This window comes from Marmota flaviventris, chromosome 2 (assembly GCF_047511675.1).
Source record: "Marmota flaviventris isolate mMarFla1 chromosome 2, mMarFla1.hap1, whole genome shotgun sequence".
NCBI lineage: Eukaryota > Metazoa > Chordata > Mammalia > Rodentia > Sciuridae > Marmota > Marmota flaviventris.
The window spans coordinates 33,239,515-33,261,998 of NC_092499.1; the positions used below are offsets into that span (position 1 = coordinate 33,239,515).

The window sequence follows — 22,484 nt, forward strand, 5'->3', positions numbered from 1 at the left end:
GAGCCATGCCAATGCTCTTGGTCATCTCTTTGCCTTTGCAGTGGGTAAAGGAATTAAGTGGAAAGCATGCAAGGGTGATCAGATGAGTTTTTTTCTCAGTTGCAGTATACTTCTGCCCAGGAGATGAGGCCCAGAATAGATGCCTCTTAAGAACCTTTCTTTCTGTCTTTAGCTTTTCTAATTCTTTGTGCTTTTACCTTCTCTAAGGCTGAACTTTGATGTAGTCCAAGAAAGGTTGTTCATTAACATTTCCAATATTAAGGCTAATATAACCTTACACTCAGCAACCAAATAGACGGGGACCTCAGGTTTGCATCCTCTTTGAATTTATCTAAATGGGTTTGGAGCTTTGATATTGGGATATAAAAGGGCACCTAGGACAACTTTGCTCAGAAATATGCAAAGACCTTTCTTCGGGATTGGATGAGACTGCCTTTTGTGTCATATGACTTTATTCTTTCTTTCCCCCTTCCCCTTCTTTACAGACTCTTGAGTTCTTCTTGAATTGCCGATTTTCAGCCTCCTCATGCCTCCGTCTCCTTTAGACGACAGGGTAGTAGTGGCACTATCTAGGCCCGTCCGACCTCAGGATCTCAACCTTTGTTTAGACTCTAGCTATCTTGGCTCTGCCACCCCAGGCAGCAATAGACACCATCCTGTCATCGCCACCACAGTTGTGTCCCCCAAGGCTGCGAATCTGACGTATATGCCCTCATCCAGCGGCTCTGCCCGCTCCCTGAATTGTGGATGCAGCAGTGCCAGCTGCTGCACTGTGGCAACCTACGACAAGGACAATCAGGCCCAAACCCAAGCCATCGCTGCTGGCACTGCCACCACCGCCACGACCGCCATTGGAACCTCTACCACCTGCCCTGCTAACCAGATGGTCAACAACAATGAGAATACAGGCTCTTTAAGTCCATCAGGTGGGGTGGGCAGCCCTGTGTCGGGGACCCCCAAGCAGCTAGCCAGCATCAAAATAATCTACCCCAATGACCTGGCAAAGAAGATGACCAAATGCAGCAAGAGTCACCTGCCAAGCCAGGGACCTGTCATCATTGAGTACCCTTCATGGAGTACAACAAAAGTCACATCCAAGGAGCTGTCCATGTTAACTGTACCGATAAGATCAGCCGGCGGAGACTGCAGCAAGGCAAGATCACTGTTCTAGACTTGATTTCCTGTAGGGAAGGCAAGGACTCTTTCAAGAGGATCTTTTCCAAAGAAATTATAGTTTATGATGAGAATACCAATGAACCGAGCCGAGTGATGCCCTCCCAGCCGCTTCACATAGTCCTCAAGTCCCTGAAGAGAGAAGGCAAAGAACCTCTGGTGTTGAAAGGTAATGCCCCTGTTCTGTCCCAAGCACAGTCCCGTTTAGCTGGGTTCACTTTGGGATTTCTCTTAGCAGTGGCAGCCTTCTCCTTACCCTGGCTACCAGAGAACAAAACAGACTCTCTTCTTGTCTTCTCTGCCATGCCCTTTCTTTATTATTTTGGTATAGTGAGAAAAACCCAGCAGCACTGAGTTGGAAGTCAGAAGATCTGGGTGCTACCCTTGATTCGGCTTCTGATTTGCATTGTGCAAGTCATTTCACCTCTCTGAGACTGTTTTGTCATCCTTCTAAAAAGGGGCTTTATACCACCAGATGGTGTCTCAAGTCATGCCTGGTCTGGTGGCTTTCTGTTCCAGTCCATAACTAATTGGAAAGTTGCTGTCTCTCAGACCTAACCAATGCTGATGAAACAGAGGAAGTTACTCTGGTGCACTACAAGTAAACCTACAGGTACCAGCTCTTTTTGTGGGAGATTCTTCCTCTTTCTCACCTCTGATCAGCTTGACTTTTATATAGCTTATAAAATGACCTTCAAGAAGGGCAGAGATTTATTTGTAAAATGGAAGTGTAAATTCATCGAATACCTCCATTCCTTTGCCAAAGCTCCAAGGGGACAGAAAGATTTTTATGAAACACTTTCCAACTCATTGTACTTTTTTGGCTTCACCTGATAACAATTGGCATGGTGGTTCCTCCCAAGAGGGAGTAGTAGGTCACCTTGCCAGTACACTGAATGTAGAACAACTCTGAGGTTAGTGAAGCTGAGCCCCAAGAGGAGGAATTAATTGTCCACTCTTCTCTGAGCCCCTTCCGTACAGTATTATCTAACCTAGCAGAGGAGCCCTGATCTTGTGTCCAGCCTAGTTGCAATTCTTTGCTCTCAGACACTGCACCTCGTTTCTCTTTGGCATCTTCTACTTGGTGACAGTAATGAGAAATAGTCATCCTTTTTCTTCTCTCTTCTTGTGTTTTGAGCCAAGGTACACAGTTTCTGGGTCACATCTCCAACCTGTCTCCTGAACTGTGTTGATCAAAGGTGTTGCTGGGTTCTTCTGAACACTTTGCATATTTAAATTGCAACAGGTGATTTAGGTGAACAAATTACTTATTTTAGCTTTGTGGGACAGCTCTGCCACCATTCTTCTTGTTTTCCACGAGAGGTCTTTAGCCTTTTGGTACGCAGTGTTCTTGGAAATATGGTCCTGAATTCCTTTGCTAGTAGTCCCCTCCCACACCCACTTAACACTTTATTCTCAAGTTTTTTCTCATTGGGCTCAGATATCACAAGGGCATATCTTTCAAGGTTTACTTGGAGTCACAAATACGTTCAGGCTTCCTCTGTGTAGCTCTGTATTTTGTTTTTGTATTCTTGTTTGGTTGACTTTTAGTATTTCCCAGTAGGTTTACCTTTCTTCTGTTCTCTCACCACAATCCTGGTTTGTCTTTTTCAGATGAGAAAATACCATCTACAAATTTCCTATTTCCCATTTGTAATAGTTTGTCTTGGGGAACAAAGACAAATGGTCTTGCTGGTCTCTTTTCTTTTATAGACATTCTTAATATTAAAAAAAAAAAAAAAAAAAAAGGAGAGAAGGAAGATGGCGGCGAGGGGAGTGCATTGTCCCCGTGTGCTGCTTCACTGTGTGGGAGTATGACAAGTCAGGACGGCTAAAGGATATTTTGTTAGGAATTTCCAGCAATAGTGGGGTGCTCCGGAACCTGGAGGAAGGATTTCCATCGCACGAGGATCGGCTACGGGGACTCAAACGCGAGAGGTTTGTCGCACGGAGGGTATCACTGCTTATTCAGCAAATCGCCCCGCGGCTAAAGTCTGGGATAGAGACGCAGGGTTACAGCGCTGCAGTTTCTGCCAGCCGCGCAAGCACCGTACTCAGGGCTGAATTCTGGGTTCGAGACGGGGGAAGGAAGCGGTCCATCTCGGTTCTCCACACGGGTCAGACCACAGAGGAGGCCAGCAGCCACCATGTTGGTAAACTGACGTCACCACCCCTGTTTTTGACTGACCGCAGCTCATTCAGCCATAGAACAGGTAATTTCAGGCTGCAATTCGCCTGCGGCTTGCAGACAGATTGCTAGGGCTCAGCGCCTGGGTGCTTCTTAGAACCTGATCTTATCAGAGTGAATACCGAGCGCGGGGCGGCCGAGTTCCGGCTCCCGGAACTGAGCCCGCGGGGACTGCTTCTTGGAGCTTACATTTATAGGAGCTTACACCGAGCACGGAGTGGCCGAGTTCCGGCTCCCGGAACTTCCCTGGCCCGGGGCTAGGAGCCCGCGGAAACTGCTTCTCGGTCCGGGTCCTGCTGAGGGCCGGTCAGGACTCACCCGGTGCTTTGGTTGCCCGGCAAGGGGAACGAAATGCTGCCATTCGCATAGGATACCAACATGGCAGAGATCTGACGTCTGCAGAAAGCAGCAGAGGAGGGAACTTCATCAATACCAGTGGTGACATAAGCAGTTGGTCTCCTGGTAGGGGGGGTGAGGCACAGTCACCCGAGTCTCCTCAATTTGTCGTCGAGCCAGAGGGAAGGAGCCGGGCCGCTGCCAGCGCCCGGAGCAGGCCCAGCGGCTCGCCAGCGTGGTGACCGCGTGACCCCAATTGGAGAGGGGGCGGAGCGGAGCCGCCAGCCGCAACCGCAAGGTGGGCAGACCCGCGACCCAGTGGTACATGGGCGTGGTAGGAGGGGCAGGGCAGAGCCGCAGTTCGCGCTTGCAAGGTAAACAGACCTGTGTCAGCCTGGCGGGTCAGGCCCAGTGGCCTGCCAGTGTGGTACACACGTCACCCCAACTGGAGTAGGGGCAGAGCAGATCCTTCTCCCACGCCCGGATCAGGCCCTGCCGGTGTGGTGGTCACGTGACCCCAATTGGAGTGGGGGCGGAGCGGAACTGCCACCCGTGCCCGCAGGGTGAGCAGACCAGTGATCAACCTGCAGATCAGGCCCAGGGGTCCGCAGGCGTGGTAGGAGGGGCAGGGAAGATCCGCCGCCCGCGCCTCCAAGGTAGGCAGACCTACAACAGACCGGCGGATCAGGCCCAGGAGCCTGCCGGCGTGGTACAAACACCACCCTAATTGGAGTAGTGGCAGAGCAGAGTCGCTGCCCGTGCCAGGAACAGGCCCAGCGTCCTGCAGGCGGGGTAGCCATGACACCCTAATTGGAGTAGGGGCAGAGCAGAGCCTCCACCCGTGCCCGAAAGGTGGGCAGATCTGCGACCGACCAGCGGGACAGGCCCAGTGGCCTGCCGGTACGACAGACACGTCACCCCATTTGCAGTAGGGGCAGAGTAGAGCCGCCTCCCGCGCCTGCAGGGTAGGCAAACCTGCAACCGACCGGCGGATCAGGCCCGGTGGCCTGCCGGCGTGGTACACTCGTCACCCCAATTGGAGTAGGGGCAGAACAGAGCCGCCGCCAGCTCCCAGAACAGGCCCAGTGACCTGCCAGCGTGGTAGCCACGACACCCCAATTGGAATAAGGAGAGAGCACAGCCGCCGCCCGCACCTGCAGGAAAGATACGCAAGCAGTATGAAAAGACAAGGAAAGAAAGGACCACAAGCAATGCAGGTCAACGCAACTTTAGAAGAGGTAACAGCTGCAGCAGATGGAATGTCAGATAAAGAATTCAGGATATACATGCTTCAGATGATCTGGAGTATCAAGGAAGACATTAAACAGCAAAATCAGACAATGAAAGATCACTTCGACAACGAATTACGCAAACAAATCCAGGAAGCAAAGGATCAACTATACAGGGAGATAGAGGTTATAAAAAACAAACAAACAGAAATCCTAGAAATGCAGGAAGCAATAAACCAACTTAAAAACTCAATGGAGAATACTACCAGCAGAGTAGAACACTTAGAAGATAGAACATCAGACAATGAAGACAAAGTATTTCAACTGGAAAAGAACATAGACAGCTCAGCAAGACTGTTAAGAAACCATGAGCAGAACATCCAAGAAATATGGGATAACATTAAGAGACCAAACTTAAGAGTCATTGGGATACAGGAAGGTACAGAGCTCCAAACCAAAGGAATGAGAAGTCTATTCAATGAAATAATACAAGAAAACTTCCCAGACTTGAAGAATGAGACAGAACCCCAAATCCTAGAAGCCTACAGGACGCCGAATGTGCAAAATCATAAGAGATCCACACCTAGACACATCATAATGAAGATGCCCAACATACAGAATAAGGAGAGAATTTTAAAAGCTACAAGAGAAAGGAAGCAGATTACATTTAGGGGTAAGCCAATCAGGATAACAGCTGATCTGTCAACACAGACTCTGAAAGCTAGAAGATCCTGGAATAACATATTTCAAACACTGAAAGAAAATGGGTTCCAACCAAGAATTGTGTATCCAGCGAAATTAAGCTTCAGGATGGAGGATGAAATTAAAACCTTCCACGATAAACAAAAGTTTAAAGAATTCACAGCTAGAAAACCATCTCTTCAAAACATCCTCGCCAAAGCATTACAGGAAGAGGAAATGGAAAATAACAATGAAAACCAACAGTGGGAGGTAGGACAGTAAAGGGGGGGGAATAATCAAAGAGGAAAACAAACCATGTTTAGTAACAGAAATAAACAAATATGGCTGGAAGAACAACCCATATCTCAATAATAACCCTAAATGTTAATGGCTTAAACTCACCAATTAAGAGACACAGGCTAGTAGAATGGATCACAAAACAAGACCCAACAATACGCTGCCTACAGGAGATGCATTTGATAGGAAAAGACATATATAGGCTGAAGGTGAAAGGTTGGGAAAAATCATATCACTCATATGGACTTCGGAAACAAGCAGGAGTGTCCATACTCATATCAAATAAAATAGATTTCAAGCCAAAGTTAATCAAAAGAGATAAAGAGGGACACTACATACTGCTTAAGGGAACCATACAACAACAAGACATAACAATCATAAATATTTATGCCCCAAACAATGGTGCAGCTATGTTCGTCAAACAAACTCTTCTCAAGTTCAAGAGTCTAATAGATCACCATACCATAATCATGGGAGACTTCAACACACCTCTCTCGCCACTGGACAGATCTTCCAAACAAAAGTTGAATAAGGAAACTATAGAACTCAATAACACTATTAATAACCTAGACCTAATTGACATATATAGAATATACCACCCAACATCAAGCAGTTACACTTTTTTCTCAGCAGCACATGGATCCTTCTCAAAAATAGATCATATATTATGTCACAGGGCAACTCTTAGACAATATAAAGGAGTAGAGATAATACCATGCATCTTATCTGATCATAATGGAATGAAACTGAAAATCAACGATAAATGAAGGAAGGAAAAAGCATACATCACTTGGAGAATGAACAATAGGTTACTGAATGATCAATGGGTTATAGAAGACATCAAGAAGGAAATTAAAAAATTCTTAGAGATAAATGAAAACACAGACACAACATATCGGAATCTATGGGACACATTGAAAGCAGTTCTAAGAGGAAAATTCATTGCTTGGAGTTCATTCCTTAACAAAAGAAAAAACCAACAAATAAATGATCTCATACTTCATCTCAAAATCCTTGAAAAAGAAGAGCAAAACAACAGCAAAAGAAGTAGAAGGCAAGAAATAATTAAAATCAGAGATGAAATTGAAACAAAAGAAACAATTGAAAAAATTGACAAAACTAAAAGTTGGTTCTTTGAAAAAATAAACAAAATCGACAGACCCTTAGCCATGCTAGTGAAGAGAAGAAGAGAGAGAACTCAAATTACTAGCATACGGGATGAAAAAGGCAATATCACAACAGACACTTCAGAAATACAGAAGATAATCAAAAACTATTTTGAATCCTTATACTCCAACAAATTAGAAGATAGTGAAGGCATAGATAAATTTCTTAAGTCATATGATCTGCCCAGATTGAGTCAGGAGGATATAGAAAACCTAAACAGACCAATATCAATTGAGGAAATAGAAGAAACCATAAAAAGACTACCAACTAAGAAAAGCCCAGGTCCAGATGGGTATACAGCAGAATTTTACAAAACCTTTAAAGAAGAACTAATACCAATACTTTTCAAGCTACTTCAGGAAATAGAAAAGGAGGGAGAACTTCCAAATTCATTCTATGAGGCCAACATCACCCTGATACCTAAACCAGACAAAGACACTTCAAAGAAAGAAAACTACAGACCAATATCTCTAATGAACCTAGATGCAAAAATCCTCAATAAAATTCTGGCGAATTGGATACAAAAACATCAAAAAAATTGTACACCATGATCAAGTAGGATTCATCCCTGGGATGCAAGGCTGGTTCAATATACGGAAATCAATAAATGTTATTCACCACATCAATAGACTTAAAAATAAGAACCATATGATCATCTCGATAGATGCGGAAAAAGCATTCGACAAAGTACAGCATCCCTTTATGTTCAAAACTCTAGAAAAACTAGGGATAACAGGAACATACCTCAATATTGTAAAAGCAATCTACACTAAGCCTCAGGCTAGCATCATTCTGAATGGAGAAAAACTGAAGGCATTCCCTCTAAAATCTGGAACAAGACAGGGATGCCCTCTCTCTCCACTTCTGTTCAACATAGTTCTTGAAACACTGGCCAGAGCAATTAGACAGACGAAAGAAATTAAAGGCATCAAAATAGGAAAAGAAGAACTTAAATTATCACTATTTGCAGATGATATGATTCTATACCTAGCAGACCCAAAAGGCTCTACAAAGAAACTATTAGAGCTAATAAATGAATTCAGCAAAGTGGCAGGATATAAAATCAACACGCATAAATCAAAGGCATTCCTGTATATCAGCGACAAATCCTCTGAAATGGAAATGAGGACAACCACTCCATTCACAATATCTTCAAAAAAAATAAAATACTTGGGAATCAACCTAACAAAAGAGGTGAAAGACTTATACAATGAAAACTACAGAACCCTAAAGAGAGAAATAGAAGAAGATCTTAGAAGATGGAAAAATATACCCTGTTCATGGATAGGCAGAACTAACATCACCAAAATGGCGATATTACCAAAAGTTCTCTATAGGTTTAATGCAATGCCAATCAAAATCCCAATGGCATTTCTTGTAGAAATAGAGAAAGCAATCATGAAATTCATATGGAAAAATAAAAGACCCAGAATAGCAAAAACAATGCTAAGCAGGAAGTGTGAATCAGGCGGTATAGCGATACCAGACTTCAAACTATACTACAGAGCAATAGTAACAAAAACAGCATGGTACTGGTACCAAAACAGGCGGGTGGACCAATGGTACAGAATAGAGGACACAGAAACCAATCCACAAAACTACAACTATCTTATATTTGATAAAGGGTCTAAAAGCATGCAATGGAGGAAGGATAGCATCTTCAACAAATGGTGCTGGGAAAACTGGAAATCCATATGCAACAAAATGAAACTGAATCCCTTTCTCTCGCCATGCACAAAAGTGAATTCAAAATGGATCAAGGAGCTTGATATCAAATCAGAGACACGGCATCTGATAGAAGAAAAAGTTGGCTACGATCTACATACTGTGGGGTCGGGCTCCAAATTCCTCAATAGGACACCCATAGCACAAAAGTTAATAACTAGAATCAACAAATGGGACTTACTCAAACTAAAAAGTTTTTTCTCAGCAAAAGAAACAATAAGAGAGGTAAATAGGGAGCCTACACCCTGGGAACAAATCTTTACTCCTCACACTTCAGATAGAGCCCCAATATCCAGAGTATACAAAGAACTCAAAAAATTAGACAATAAGAAAACAAACAACCCAATCAACAAATGGGCCAAGGACCTGAACAGACACTTCTCAGAGGAGGACATACAGTCAATCAACAAGTACATGAAAAAATGCTCAACATCTCTAGCTGTCAGAGAAATGCAAATCAAAACCACCCTAAGATACCATCTCACTCCAGTAAGATTGGCAGCCATTATGAAGTCAAACAACAACAAGTGCTGGCGAGGATGTGGGGAAAAGGGTACACTTGTACATTGCTGGTGGGACTGCAGATTGGTGCAGCCAATTTGGAAAGCAGTATGGAGATTTCTTGGAAAGCTGGGAATGGAGCCACCATTTGACCCAGCTATTCCCCTTCTTGGTCTATTCCCTAAAGACCTAAAAAGAGCATGCTACAGGGACACTGCTACATCGATGTTCATAGCAGCACAGTTCACAATAGCAAGACTGTGGAACCAACCTAGATGCCCTTCAATAGACGAATGGATAAAAAAAATGTGGCATTTATACACAATGGAGTATTACTCTGCATTAAAAAATGACAAAATCATAGAATTTACAGGGAAATGGATGGCATTAGAGCAGATTATTCTAAGTGAAGCTAGCCAATCCCTAAAAAACAAATGCCAAATGTCTTCTTTGATATAAGGAGAGTAACTAAGAACAGAGTAGGGTCGAAGAGCATGAGAAGAAGATTAACATTAAACAGGGATGAGAGGTGGGAGGGAAAGGGAGAGAGAAGGGAAATTGCATGGTAATGGAAGGAGACCCTCAGGGTTATACAGTGGAGGAGGTAGAGAGAGAGGAGGGGAGGGGAGGGGAGAGGTGGGGAGGGGGGAGGGTGGAGGATGGGAAAGGCAGCGGAGCACAACAGACACTAGTATGGCAATTTGTAAATCAATGGATGTGTAACTGATGTGATTCTGCAATCTGTGTATGGGGTGAAGGTGGGAGTTCATAACCCACTTGAATCAAAGTGTGGAATATCATATGTCAAGAAATTTGTAATGTTTTGAACAACCCACAATAAAAATTAAAAAAAAAAAAAAAAAAAAAGGCATGGTTTTTGTGTCAGCATGACCAGAGGAGAAATGCCAAGCAACAGAAAATAAGATGACCCTGAACTTGAACATGGGGATGATCAGGAGGAGTTGTAGATCTTACCCTGCATTTTTCAAGGGGTCTTGTTGGGTAGAAGGTTGGCTTGTCAATTACTGATAAATCAGTCTCTTGAGGGCGGCTGATGAAATGGGGTTCCTCTCCCCCTTTCCTGTGGATGCATCTGAGAATCCGGGCAGCCTGGGCTTGTTCCTCAATGTCTGAGAGCAAGGTTGCCTCAGTGGGGCGGGGCAGGACACACTGCTGACCTCACCACCAGGTGCCCTGGGTGTCCGCAGCGGAGGGCTCATCATTTTCGGGTTGATGAGACAGCACAGCGGTGAACTTGGAAGACGCTCTGGTGGTAGAGGTTGGATTATTTGTAATTTGGGGGGGGGATTTTTCTTCAAACACCTGGAAGTTTGGTTGAATTCACATAGTTCAGGAGCAAGTGGGTCTGTAATGTACTCTCTTTATTATTGTTTTGTTCATTTGATATCTTTTGATGGAATGGCCTAAAATTGGGACCCAAGATAAGAATGAGAGAAAGGGATGAATCCTCATTAGAATGTCCCTGTTGTCCTTTCATCTAGGCAAACCCGAGGTTAATATCAGAGCAGCATTGAGGTGAAGAATGGGGTGGGCCTTTCTCAAAAGAAATGGTCAACAACTTCCCCCAGGTTCTTGAGTGGGCCAAGAAGACCATCCTGATGTGGCTTCTCTTCTGAGATTTATTTTAGGAATCCCCTTCCTCTGTGATTGTATTTCAGCAAGAGTAGTAATGGTACCATTTTGGAATGAGGGATTTTTCCAGGGATGATATGTGTGTGTTGGGGGGGGGGTAGTTAGAATATAAGGTAGAAACTTCTTTGTAGGTCTTGTAAGTTTATTTCCAGAGATTTCAGTGACCTCACCCCTGACAGGACGGAGGGGTGCACATGCTCCCAGTGCCCGTGTGGAGCCAGCAGGAGGTGGACATCCACGTCCCCATCACCCTCCACCCCAGCATCTTGACGTTCCCGTGGCAGCCCAAGACTGGCGCCTACCAGTACACCATCCAGGTACCTGGGCTTCCCGGGCGTGTGGCCTCCGTCCGCTCTGTGACTTTTTTTGGTAACCAGAGATTGAACTTGGGGGTGCTTGGCCACTGAGCCCCGTCCCCAGCCCTTTTATATCTTATTTAGAGACAGGGTCTCGCTGAGTTGCTGAGGGCCTCACTAGGTTGCTGAGGGGCTGGCCTCTAACTTTTGGTCCTCCTGCCTCAGCCTCCCCAGCTGCTGGGATTCCAGGCGCAACATGCCTGCTGTTCTGTACCCTTGGCGTTGCTCTCTGTGGTACGACCAAGTATCAGGGGCTGTGGTCCTGTGTTCCCTGAGGTCCCTGTCACTGCAGTGTTCTGGGTTGCCAGGGAAGCAGCCCACAGTGGACACTAGCTGGAGACCACAGTGAGCCCTGGAAGGGCCTCGAGTCCCACTCGGCAGTCACTTGTGTAAAACATGTGGAGCAGCATAAGTGCACCAGAGAGAACTTTGAGATTTTAAGGGAAAACTCTCTGTAACCCTGTCCACGCCAAGCGTCTGAACTCGCTGGCGTCCATGTTCCCACAGGGCGTGGCCTCGGAGGGGGCTCGCACCCTGTGGTCAGCACAGTCCCAGGGCCTTGTGGGTCCCCTGGTGATGACAGGTGGCCTGTCTCTGCACCAGCATCTGCCCCTGCCCACCCAGACCTGGTGCCATCTTGGCCTCTGGGGTTCAGGATCCTAACCCCTGACCTGGCCACAGCGAGTCTGGCATTTGTCCCCAGCAGGGGGTCAGGACCTGGCCAGGGCCTGTGCTCATGTCTCGTCACAGAAGCAGCGTCTGCTGGTGACTCCGGGGCCAGGGCCAGGGCCAGGGTTCCGTGTTTGTGTCTTGCAGTCATGAGTTCCGTAGAGCATGAGGTCCGCAGAGCACAAACATCCCCAGAGCACAGATGTCCCCAGAGCAGGAAGTCCCCAGCACACGAGGACCAGAAGGGAGATGGGAACAAGGGTTCAAGGGCCCATGGGCACCTCCAGCCCCCGATTTCCACGGGTCCGTGGATCTGTGTGTGTCCCCGTGTGGGGCAGAAGGGTGGAGCAGGTGGCGTTCCCGGGGGTCGGTGGCACGCATGGGCAGGTGCAGGTGGGCTGGGAGAATGTGGTGGCCATGGCGTGACTCAGTGATATGTGGACATAGCGTGGACGTGTCCCTGGCCAGCACGGCAGTGGGCACCTCATCCCCCACCTGCCACTTCCCAAGGCCGGCCGGTGACTGCATGCTCCCTGGTGGCTCTTCTCCCCAGGCCCACGGGGGCAGCGGGAACTTTAGCTGGTCTTCCTCCAGCCACCTGGTGGCCACCGTCACCGTCAAGGGCGTGATGACCACAGGCAGTGACACGGGCCTCAGTGTGGTCCGGGCACAGGATGTCCAGAACCCTCTGCATTTCGGTGAGATGAAGGTGAGACCCCGGGCTGGACAGTAGGCCAGGGGTGGCCGGGAGGCCAGGAGTGCCCAGTCTGCCCTGTGGGACCGCGACCTGGCACCCTCGCCCCAGCCGGAAGGGCCAGTGCCCCAGGGCTGGGGTCCTGGCGGGAGACCAGAGCACCCTGAGGACCTGGAGGGTCAGCCGGTCCAGAGAGGGCCACCCTGCCCTGGGCTTTTGGGTCACAGGGAGAGGCCCTGGGGCCCGAGACCCCAGAGCCACGCTGCGCCTGGGACTTTCTCCCTGACATGCAGGGCAGATGGCCATCCCTCTGCCCCTACGGCCTCTGCCCCCAGCCCCTCCTGACCACCGCTCTGAGCTCCCCTTCTTGACCCACTAACAGCAGAGGACACAGGCTGTGTCCCTGTGGTTGGGACGTGGGTGGCAGGTCCTTCCCCCTCCTGCTGGGAACCACACACCCACTAGACGGCCCAGGCCATGTGTGGACACCTGGACAGAGGCCCTGGGGGGGCAGCCCCATTGTGCAGTGTGGTGTCCACTGTGGCCACTCCCGGCCTCCCTCCTCCCTGCAATTCCTGTGCCACCTGGAGCCCCAGGACAGCTCCTGGGCCAGGCAGGTGGTCCCCTCCTGGACACCCCCAGAGAGGGCTGGGCTGTCAGAGCCCCTCCTGGTCCTCGGGCTACTGGGGCTGGTGGCCCTGGGCTTGCCTGGCAGGAGACAGGAGGGACAGGTGAGCGAGCCAAGAAGCTGCAGGCAGTGAGTGGCCACTTTGGCCTCCCGCCCTGCCCCAGGCCACCTGAGCTGTCCGTCCAGGGTCGCCCCTCAGATCTGCCACTGCTGCCCACCAGCAGCTTCCCCATTAGTCGCCTGGTGGCCGATTTTTGCACAGGACCCAGAGTGTGGCGCCCTCTGCAGCCTCCCCAGCTCAGCCAGAGTGAAAATGGGGTCAGGCCCTGCCCATGGCCTTCTGGGCCTCCTCCCCCTGTGGCCACACTGTCCTTTCCATGGGGCGTTCAGGGGATTGAACCCAGGAGCTCTCAACCCCTGAGCACCTCCCCAGCCCTATTCTGTATTTTATTTAGGGACAGGGCCTCTCTGAGTTGCCCAGGGCCTTGCTTTTGCTGAGGCTGGCCTCCAACTTGTGATCCTCCTGCCTCAGCCTCCCGAGCCACTGGGATGACAGGGTGCACCACCACGTGTGGTCACACTGGCCTCCTTTGTGTGCCTACCAGGAGCTGAGCAGCTAAGTCCATCTCAGGACCGTCTCTTGGCCTGACTGTTCCCCAGGGAGACATTTCTCTACCTGGCAGGGCTGACGGGCTCATGTCTGTGCACCTCTCAGAGACCAATCCCCTTCCTAGTCAGCTCTGTGCTTGCATCCTCCGTGCCCAGCCTGGTTGTCCTCTGGTGTGTCCTCAGGGCCACCACAGCACACCTGGCACACTGAGCCACTGAGCCGCAGGCTGCTTCCTGCAGAGGCTGACAGCCCAGGCCTGGCCCTCCTGCAGGTGTATGTGATCGAGCCCAGCAGCGTGGACTTCGCCCCGTGCCGGGTGGAGGCTCGAGTGGGCCAGACCCTGGAGCTGCCCCTGAGGATCAACGGCCTCATGCCCAGTGGGGACAGCAAGGTGGTCACCCTCAGCGACTGCTCCCACTTCGACTTGGCGGTGGAGGTGGAGAAGCGGGGCGTGTTCCAGCCCCTCCCGGGCGGGGCAGCTGGCCGGCGGGGCGGGGCCGAGGCAGCAGAGCGCCAGTGTGGGGTGGCCATGGCCGCGTCCTCATAAGCTGCGGTCTGTCTCAGCCTCATGGGCAGAGGTCCTGGCCAGTGCTGCCTGCCGTGGCCGGGTCTCCAGGCCTGGCTTTCACCCCAGGACGCTTGCGTCTTTAGGGGGATTCTGTTGAGACAGGAGTCCTGGGGTCAGGATTTCTCTCAGAAAGTTCCTGTAGGCTCCCGAGTGACTGCATGCAGGACTTTGTGTGGCCTTGGGGACGACTCAGTTGGCTTAAGGAATAGTTATCTTAGGCAGGGACGGCTGGTCAGTGCAGAGACATTCACAGGGATCTGTGGGACCCTGTCCCCGGTCCCTCCGCCTGCTGTGGCAGAGTTTCTTAAACTGGGTAAGTTTTGTCAACGACAGAAAGTGACTTCACAGTCACTCCACATGGGGCTGCGTCCTGCCCTGTGCGTGTATCCCACGGCCTTGTTTCTTCAGAAGCTCTTAACTGTGCGGTGACACATGCCTGTCATCCCAGCAGCTCAGGAGGCTGAGGCAGGAGGATCGCAAGGTGGAGGCCAGCCTCAGCCACTCATTGAGGCCCCAAGCAGCTCAGCGAGAACCTGTCTCTAAATAAAATACAGAATAGGGCTGGGGACGGGGCTCAGGGGTTAGGGCCCCTGTGTTCAGTTCCTGGCACCAAAAAAAAAAAGCATTTTTAACCAGTGTTGCCCTTGGTGACCTTGAGAGGCCTCTAAGTCCTGCCTGCTTCCCTCCTGAGCGCGTCCCCCACCGTGAGCTCAGGGCCCTGGCTGACCACTTCAGATGCAGGGAGACTTGGAAACACACATGGACACCTGCTGTGCCGCTGCAGCTGTCTCCCCTCTATCTGACCCTTTGTTCCCTGTGACTAGGGACACCCCTCCCCGCCCCATCCCTCCCACGCCCTGTCCCTGAGCACCATTGTCCTGCTGCCCCTTTCTAGAAGTTCCACTGTTAGACGCCACAGAAGGACGCTCCTGGGGGATTGATGTGTTAATTCGTCCTGTTCAGTCACTCTTGGTGATAGATGCCACTGTCACACTGTCACACTGAGAATGACATTGATGGGGATGTAGAGAAAATGCAGGGTCTGTAGCGCTTGCCCCTCTGAGGTCTCTGTGTCGGCTGTCGGCTGTCACCAGGCCTCTTTGGTTCCGCATCTCAGTGTGACTGCACCCTCCAGTGTCTCCTTGGCCACACCAGGCCACCGTTGGGAATCCGGGAAAAAAGAAAACTGGCTTGTTCACACAGTGGATCAGCCAGTGAATGACGGGGGAGCAGAGAGTCCTTGGGACAAATGAAAATAAAACAGGGACCCAAACTTGGAAGTGTGGCAAGAGCATTGGGTTCCAGGGGGCGCAGAGCTGCGGCTGCTGAGTCAAAAAGACTGAGAGTCGACTCAGCAACTAAGTCCAGTACTTACAGAAACAGAAAAAGAACAGGCTAAACCCAGTGCCGTCTCGCAGAAGAAAAGCACTCAGATCAGATCAGAGGAGAGCCGGGCGCCAGGCGCCAGGGCCCACGCCTCTCATCCCAGTGGCTCAGGAGGCTGAGGCAGGAGGATGGTGAGTTGGAGGCCAGCCTCAGCAATGGCCAGGCCCTACAGATCTCAGTGAGACTCTGGCTCTCATAAAATACAGAATAGGGCTGGAGATGTGCTCAGGGTCCAGGGCCCCTGAGCTCAATCCCTGTTCCTCCCCCAGCAAAAAAAAATAAGAGGAAATTAACGAAACCAAACGTTGGATCTTTTGAAGGATCAATAAAACTGAGACCCCTTTGGCTAGATCGTCACGATAAAGGACTGGTCGCTAAAATCAGATGTGAGCCACAGGACGTCATTGCTACAGAGATTAACAGATCCATGAGAGTCTTTTTCCGGGGACATCATCGTCCATGGAGAAAACCCCCCGAGGTCCTAAAGAGGAGCCAAAGGACCAAAGTGAACCCAGCCGAGGGGCAGGAATGTGGACCGTCCAGGACCTGAGTGGGCCAAGCCCTCTTGGGAGAGGGCAGACGTGGCGGGCTGGTGACTGCTGTTTCCAGGCTGTGGAGCTGCAGGCCACAGCTCGTGACAGTGGTCATGGCCAGGCTTTAGAGGCCCACGGGGTAAAACACCCGGCCTAGAAAAGGACCCTCGTGCCCATAGTGAAATGTCATTTTTGTGGGGTGTGGGAACTGGCCATTGGACTCAGGTTACTAGACCCCTGAGCCCCCGTCCCAGCCCTAGTTAGTAGTTTATTTAGAGACGGGGCCTCACTGAGCTGCTTAGGGCCTCGCTGAGTGGCTAAGGCTGGCCTCCAACTTGCGATCCTCCTGCCTCAGCCTCCCCAGCCCCTGGGATGACAGGCGTGGGCCACCACCCTGCTATCTTATGCTTCTTGACCTGAGTCTTAGCTACAGGCCATCTTAGGTCTGTGGGGTAAAGACAAGACCGTGAGTCATTCCCTTAGGACATCTTGGTGGGTGACTTGTTTGATTCTTTGTCTGTTTTCGGGGTCGGGTGTCAGGCACTGAGTTACACCCCAGCCCCAAGGCTCTTAAGTTGGCATCAGCTGTGTGTCCAGCCAGGTGGAGGGGCCCTGAGCTAGCCATGCGCCCCTCCAGCTTCCCATGGTGACCGCAGTTCTCTCCTTGACACAGGGCGGCTGCCCCGGTGCCTGAGCACAGTGGTGGCGTCCGGGTGAAGGCCGAGGCTCGGGGCTCCACCACACTCCTGGTGAGCTACACGCATGGCCACGTCCACCTGAGCGCCAGCCTCACCATCACCGCCTACCTGCCCCTCAGGGTGAGCCGGCTGCCCTGGGCCACTGTGCCCACAGCTCCCTGGGGCTCTTCCCGCAGATGTCCCAATAGAGGCCAAGCCAAGGGTCCCTCAGAGGCCGGGGGGAGCGAGGCTGGGTTCTCTCCAGAGCCCACTGCGTCCTGGGGTCTCCCAGACACGGAGGGTTGCATGGGGGATTCAGGCACTGGGCTGTCCCCACAGAGAGGGCAAAGACGTGGCCCCGAGGCCCTGCCCCGCCTGTCTCCTGCCCTGCCTGGGGAAGGCTGAGGCCCCCCTCTCCCTCCCAGGCCGTGGACCCGTCCTCCGTAGCTGTGGTCACCCTGGGCTCCTCAAAGGACATGCTGTTTGAAGGAGGACCCCGGCCCTGGGTCCTGGAGCCTGCCAAGTTCTTCCGGAACCTCACCTCTGAGGACGGGGCAGCATCAGCCTGGCCCTCCTGGGCCCGCCCGCCTCCCGGAGTCACCAGCAGCACAGCATCCGCACCACCTGCCGGGCCCTGGGCGAGCAGGTGAGTGGCTGCTGCTCAGGGCCTCCAGGTGGGGGACCTCGCAGAGATTGGGTGACCCTGGGTCGTGCTGTCCTGCTGTGCCCACATTGCAGAAGGGAAGTGAAGGCCAGGTGAGGGGACGACGGTGTGCCCCGGGCAGGCTGAGCGGGGACCGAGGCCACCAGCTGTCCCAGAGACAGCCCCCGGGGGTCCCTCTCAGGGCCGCAGAATCCCCCACCCAGCCGGAGTCGGGGTCAGGGCAGAAAACCTGACGGTCCCAGAGTTGGGCCTCATAAGTGAGGAGGCTGTAGACCAGGGGGGTCACCTGGGGCTCAGCACGCAGCACAGCCTGTGTTCCTGCCCCTGGGATCCCTGTTGGGGGGGGGTACACCAGGGAGTGACCCCAGGGGCCCTCACCCACTGAGCCCTGTCCCAGCCTTGTCTTGTATTTTATTTAGAGTCAGGGTCTCACTGCGCTGCTCAGGGGCTTGCTGTTGCTGAGGCTGGCCTCCACCTTGTGATCCTCCTGCCTCAGCCTCCTGAGTAGCTGGGATGACAGGCGTGGGTCACGTGGGTGCCTGGCTCTTCATATTTTTTTTTTTTAAATGTGAAAATCGAGAAATATCAGAAGACTGAGTGGATGGTGTGGCCTGAGCCCCTGGGCTGGCCTGGCGGGTGGCGAGGTGCAGGTCCTCTGGTGCCTGGTACCCGCGCCCTCCAGCCAGGCAGAAGCTACTGGCTCTACGCCCTTTGTCTTTCTGTGGGGTCCACCGCTCTGTTGCCAGGGTTCCCCAAAGAGGGCATGGAAAGTGAGCAGGAGGTCAGAGTGGACCCGGAGAGGCGGGGGGTGTCCCCTGCACATTTAATAGTACAGAGGGCACCGGTGGAGTCCAGAGTCCCATGGGCAGCTCCCAGGATGCCCAGGACTACGCTTGTGTGACCAGATTAGTGCACAGAGAAGGAAGCCCAGGGGACCCGCCCCCTCCTGCCTGGTGGCCCTACGGGGCACCTGGACCAGATCTGGGCCGTCTGCAGAGGGGTGTGGCATTGCAGTGGCCTAGGCGCCCATCCCGTAGGGCGTATGCACAGGGCCAGACCCCATCCCCGAGATCCCTCTTGGCCAGTGAGCAGGCAGCCAGGGCCCTGCAGGGTGACCCTCTGCACCCTCCTGTGTCCTGAGCAGCACCTCCCGTCCACCCCGAGGACAGGGTCTGTGAGCAGTGAGCGTGTCCCCTCCTCACATGTTGGGGACATCTGCATGTGCTGGGGCATCCTGGGGGCTCCTGGGTCCCGGAGGCCACAGTGCCCCGATCTCCCCGGGTCCCCTACAGAGGCCCTGGGATCCACAGCATCCACAGCGCCCTGCACTGAGAAGGTGCAGCCGTGTCCCCTGGGTCCCCGGCCCTTGGCAGCCACTGGGCGTGGGTGTCCACATCACAGCCGTCCTGCAGAGCAGAGCACAGGAGGGGACGCGCCCTGGGGGACGTGCCCTGACTGCCATCCCCCCACCCCCAGGTCATCGCCCTCTCTGTGGGGAACCAGCCTGGCCTCACCAACCCTTTCCCCGCCGTGGAGCCTGCCATGGTGAAGGTCGTCTGCGCCCTGCCATCCAGGATCAGCCTCACGCCTGTCCACACCGGTCCCCCGCTGGACCCGTCGTGTCCACGGCTGCAGCACGACAAGCAGGTGGTGCGTGGGGGAGGGGCTGAGGGAGGAGGCAGGCCTGGAGAGGTGGCCAGGGACTAGCAGAGCACAGTCCAGGTGGTGGGCAGGTTGGACTGCCTGCCTGTCATCCCCTGAGCTCACCTGGATCCCCGGGATGTGGCCCCGGCCAGGAGCCTTTGGACTCTGGTGTTGCCATGGGGGACAGGGAAGTCCCTGTTCCTGGCTGACTGTTTTGGCCTCTGCTCTTCATCCTCCTCTGCCTCCCTGGCCTCTACTGACCACTATTCTGCTCCTTAATTCCTTAGTACCAACTTTTTTTGGCTCTGGAGATCAAACCCAGGGGTGCTAACCCCTGAACCCCATCTCCAGCCCTCTTTGTATTTTATTTAGAGACAGGGTCTCACTGAGGTGCTCAGGGCCTTGCTGAGTTGGTGAGGCTGGCCTCCAACTTGCGATCCTCCTGCCTCAGTCTCCTGAGTGCAGGGTGCCTTGGTGGCCAGCAGCTGTAGAGTTTGGTGTTCAGCTCATCCCTTCCCCCATCAGGACCCCACAGGCAGCCCGCCATCTTCAGGATACACCATGTGGTCAGCCGTGGCTGTGCCCAGGCCTGGGTGTCCTGACCTCTGTTTCCTGTAGGTTCCCGTCTCCAGCCACCGCAACCCCCTGCTGGACCTCGCCGCCTATGACCAGCAGGGCCGCCAATTCGACAACTTCAGCTCCCTGGGCGTCCAGTGGGAATCCACCTGGCCCTTGCTGGCCAGCATCGAGCTGGACCTGCCCATGCAGCTGGTGTCCCGGGACGACGGGAGTGGCCAGAGGAAGTTTCACGGTGAGCCGCGGCTGTGGGCCTGGAGCCCTGGACAGCAGGCTGGGGACCAGGGAAACCCCGACAGATGAGTGTCCCAAGCAGCGTGGCACCTGTCAGAGCCTCTGCCAGCTGGGGCGCCCCTTGGCCAGCTGGGGTCCCCTCGTCCAGCACCGAAGCTCGGGCAGCTCCCTGGGCTGCAGTCTTGCACTGGAGCTAGAGGTCCCAAGTGGGGAGTCCCCGGTGGCCCCTGTGTGTCCCCTGTGTGTCCCCAGGCCCCTCAGCAGCCAAAGCTGGCCCGTCCCCTCCAGCCCTGCTCCCTGGGCCCCACCCAGGGTCTGGCGACTCCCGACTCCCCCCGACTTTCACACTGGGGCTTGCCCATGATGGAGGGGTGGGTGACTACAGAGGCCCAACGTCGGTGTCCTCCTCTGGACCCAGGATTGCAAGCCATTGCTGTCCATGAGGCATCAGGGACCACCTCCATCTCTGCCACGGTGACCGGCTACCAGCTGTCCCACCTCAGTGCAGCTAGAGTGAAGCCACTGGTATGTCCAGAGCCACCCGTGGGGGTGGACAGCTGCCCGCTGGGCACCGGGAACGGCTCCTCCCAGCTCTGGGGTCTGGGGCCTCATGGGAAGGTGGCTGCCCTGGGCCCAGTGTGTGTCCTGGACATCACGGGGGCCTGGGGCAAGGCCAGGACTGGGATCCCGCCCCTGTCCCAGGGGTGGCCTATGGGTCTGATGGCCCTGCCCTGTCCCTGCAGCCTGGCCCACCTGCGCCCGTGTCCGCCTCGGTGGAGCTGGTCCTGGTGGAGGACGTGCGTGTGGATCCGGACGTGGTGACCCTCTACAACCACCCTGATGTCCAGGTGGGTCCCCCACCAGCCCCGCCCCGCCTGGGAGACCCTGGACCCTGGCCCTGCCTGACCGCTGCCCCTGGCCTCTCGTCCCCAGGCGGAGTTGCACGTCAAGGAGGGCTCCAGCTACTTCTTCCTCAACATGAGCGCTGCCAACGTGGTCAGGGTGGCCTACCAGGAGGCCAGGGGCATCGCCACGGTGAGCGGGGCCTCGGCCGGCACGGGGTGGCTTCCTCAGTGGGCCGTCCCCTGGGCTCCATGGCCGATCGTTTCCAAACCTGGGACTGAGCAGCGCCAGTGCGTCTGGGTCACTCTGGGACCTTTGTCACTGCAGGGCCACCTGGGGATCTCTAGTCCGTGTCCACAGCTGCGTGCCCTGTCCGTCAGCAGTGGTGTCCCTCAGTGTCCTGCTGAGAGTGACACATCCTCACACGGGCAGCACCTTAGCAGCCATCGTGCCTCTCGGACCCAGGACACACCTGCTGCTCCCTGTCCCCACGTCTCTGGGGTCCCTGCCACGGGCCACATCCCCAGCCCTTCGTGGTCCTTATTTTGAGACAGGGTCCTCCTGAGTTTCCCAGCTGGCCTCGAACTTTCCATCCTCCGTCCCAGGCCTCCCAAGTCCTGAGGTGACAGGCAGGCGTCACCTGGGCCCGAACCTTCTCTAGAAGGAGCCCGTTTCCTGCTGAGTGAGTCAGGCACAGGGCGGCCCAAGGGGACACAGCAGGGGTGTCCAGCCAGGCAGCACCGCTGAGAGACAGCTGGCCAGTTGCCTCTGGGCCACTCGGAGCCCAGGCCCTGCTCTCCCTGTTCTAAGGGACGGTTCCCACAAGGCAGCCACCATCAGGACCACGCCACGGACCTCGAGGAGGCCAGGGTGGTCGCCTGGCGTGGGTGCTGGTGCAACTCCCGGGGCCCTGGCCCAGCTGTGGCACCTGCCTGGGGGCCACCTGCAGTCCCCCCGCCGGTCCCTGCCCTGGGCCTGGCCTGGGGAAGCAGGCGGCCCTCCTAGGCCAGCAGACGTCCAGACCCAGCCTGCGTCCAGGGCCTGAGCCGTCTGCCCGCGAGGTGGCCTCACCCACTGCCGCAGAGAGTCCATGGTGTCACCAGTGATCACATGTGTCACCGTGAGCGGTGTCCAGTGAGCCCTGCAGTCCGTTCACCTCCTGACCGTCTCAATGTGGGGGTCCCCAAGTCACGGCCTATGGGCTGGGACAGGTACAAAGTGAGGGGCACAAGCCACTGTCAGGGACACACTTGGAAGTGTCAGCTAAGGGGACCTGGGTGTGACCTTGGTGCTAGGTGATGGGACGGAGGCAAGTCGAGGAGCAGGGAGGGCCTGGGGGCTGCACCGTGCCCCTGGCTGGTTCCTATCACTTGGTGACGTCTAGACCACAGTGCGACTCGGGTACCGTGGGCGTCGCCCCCTGAAGGTAGGACTTGGTGGATTTTGGTGTCC

General features: G+C 53.7%; 1 protein-coding gene across 1 annotated transcript in view; it reads left to right on the top strand.

Annotated features, from left to right (window-relative positions):
• Positions 1-22,484, top strand: part of LOC139704678 (nuclear pore membrane glycoprotein 210-like) — a 64,523-nt gene that overhangs the window by 19,167 nt on the left and 22,872 nt on the right. The window contains 8 exon segments of the mRNA XM_071607744.1: positions 17,068-17,212; positions 17,497-17,620; positions 17,623-17,717; positions 19,212-19,385; positions 19,998-20,190; positions 20,608-20,714; positions 20,933-21,037; positions 21,123-21,224. Of these exon segments, the coding sequence (XP_071463845.1) occupies positions 17,068-17,212; positions 17,497-17,620; positions 17,623-17,717; positions 19,212-19,385; positions 19,998-20,190; positions 20,608-20,714; positions 20,933-21,037; positions 21,123-21,224 (1,045 nt within the window).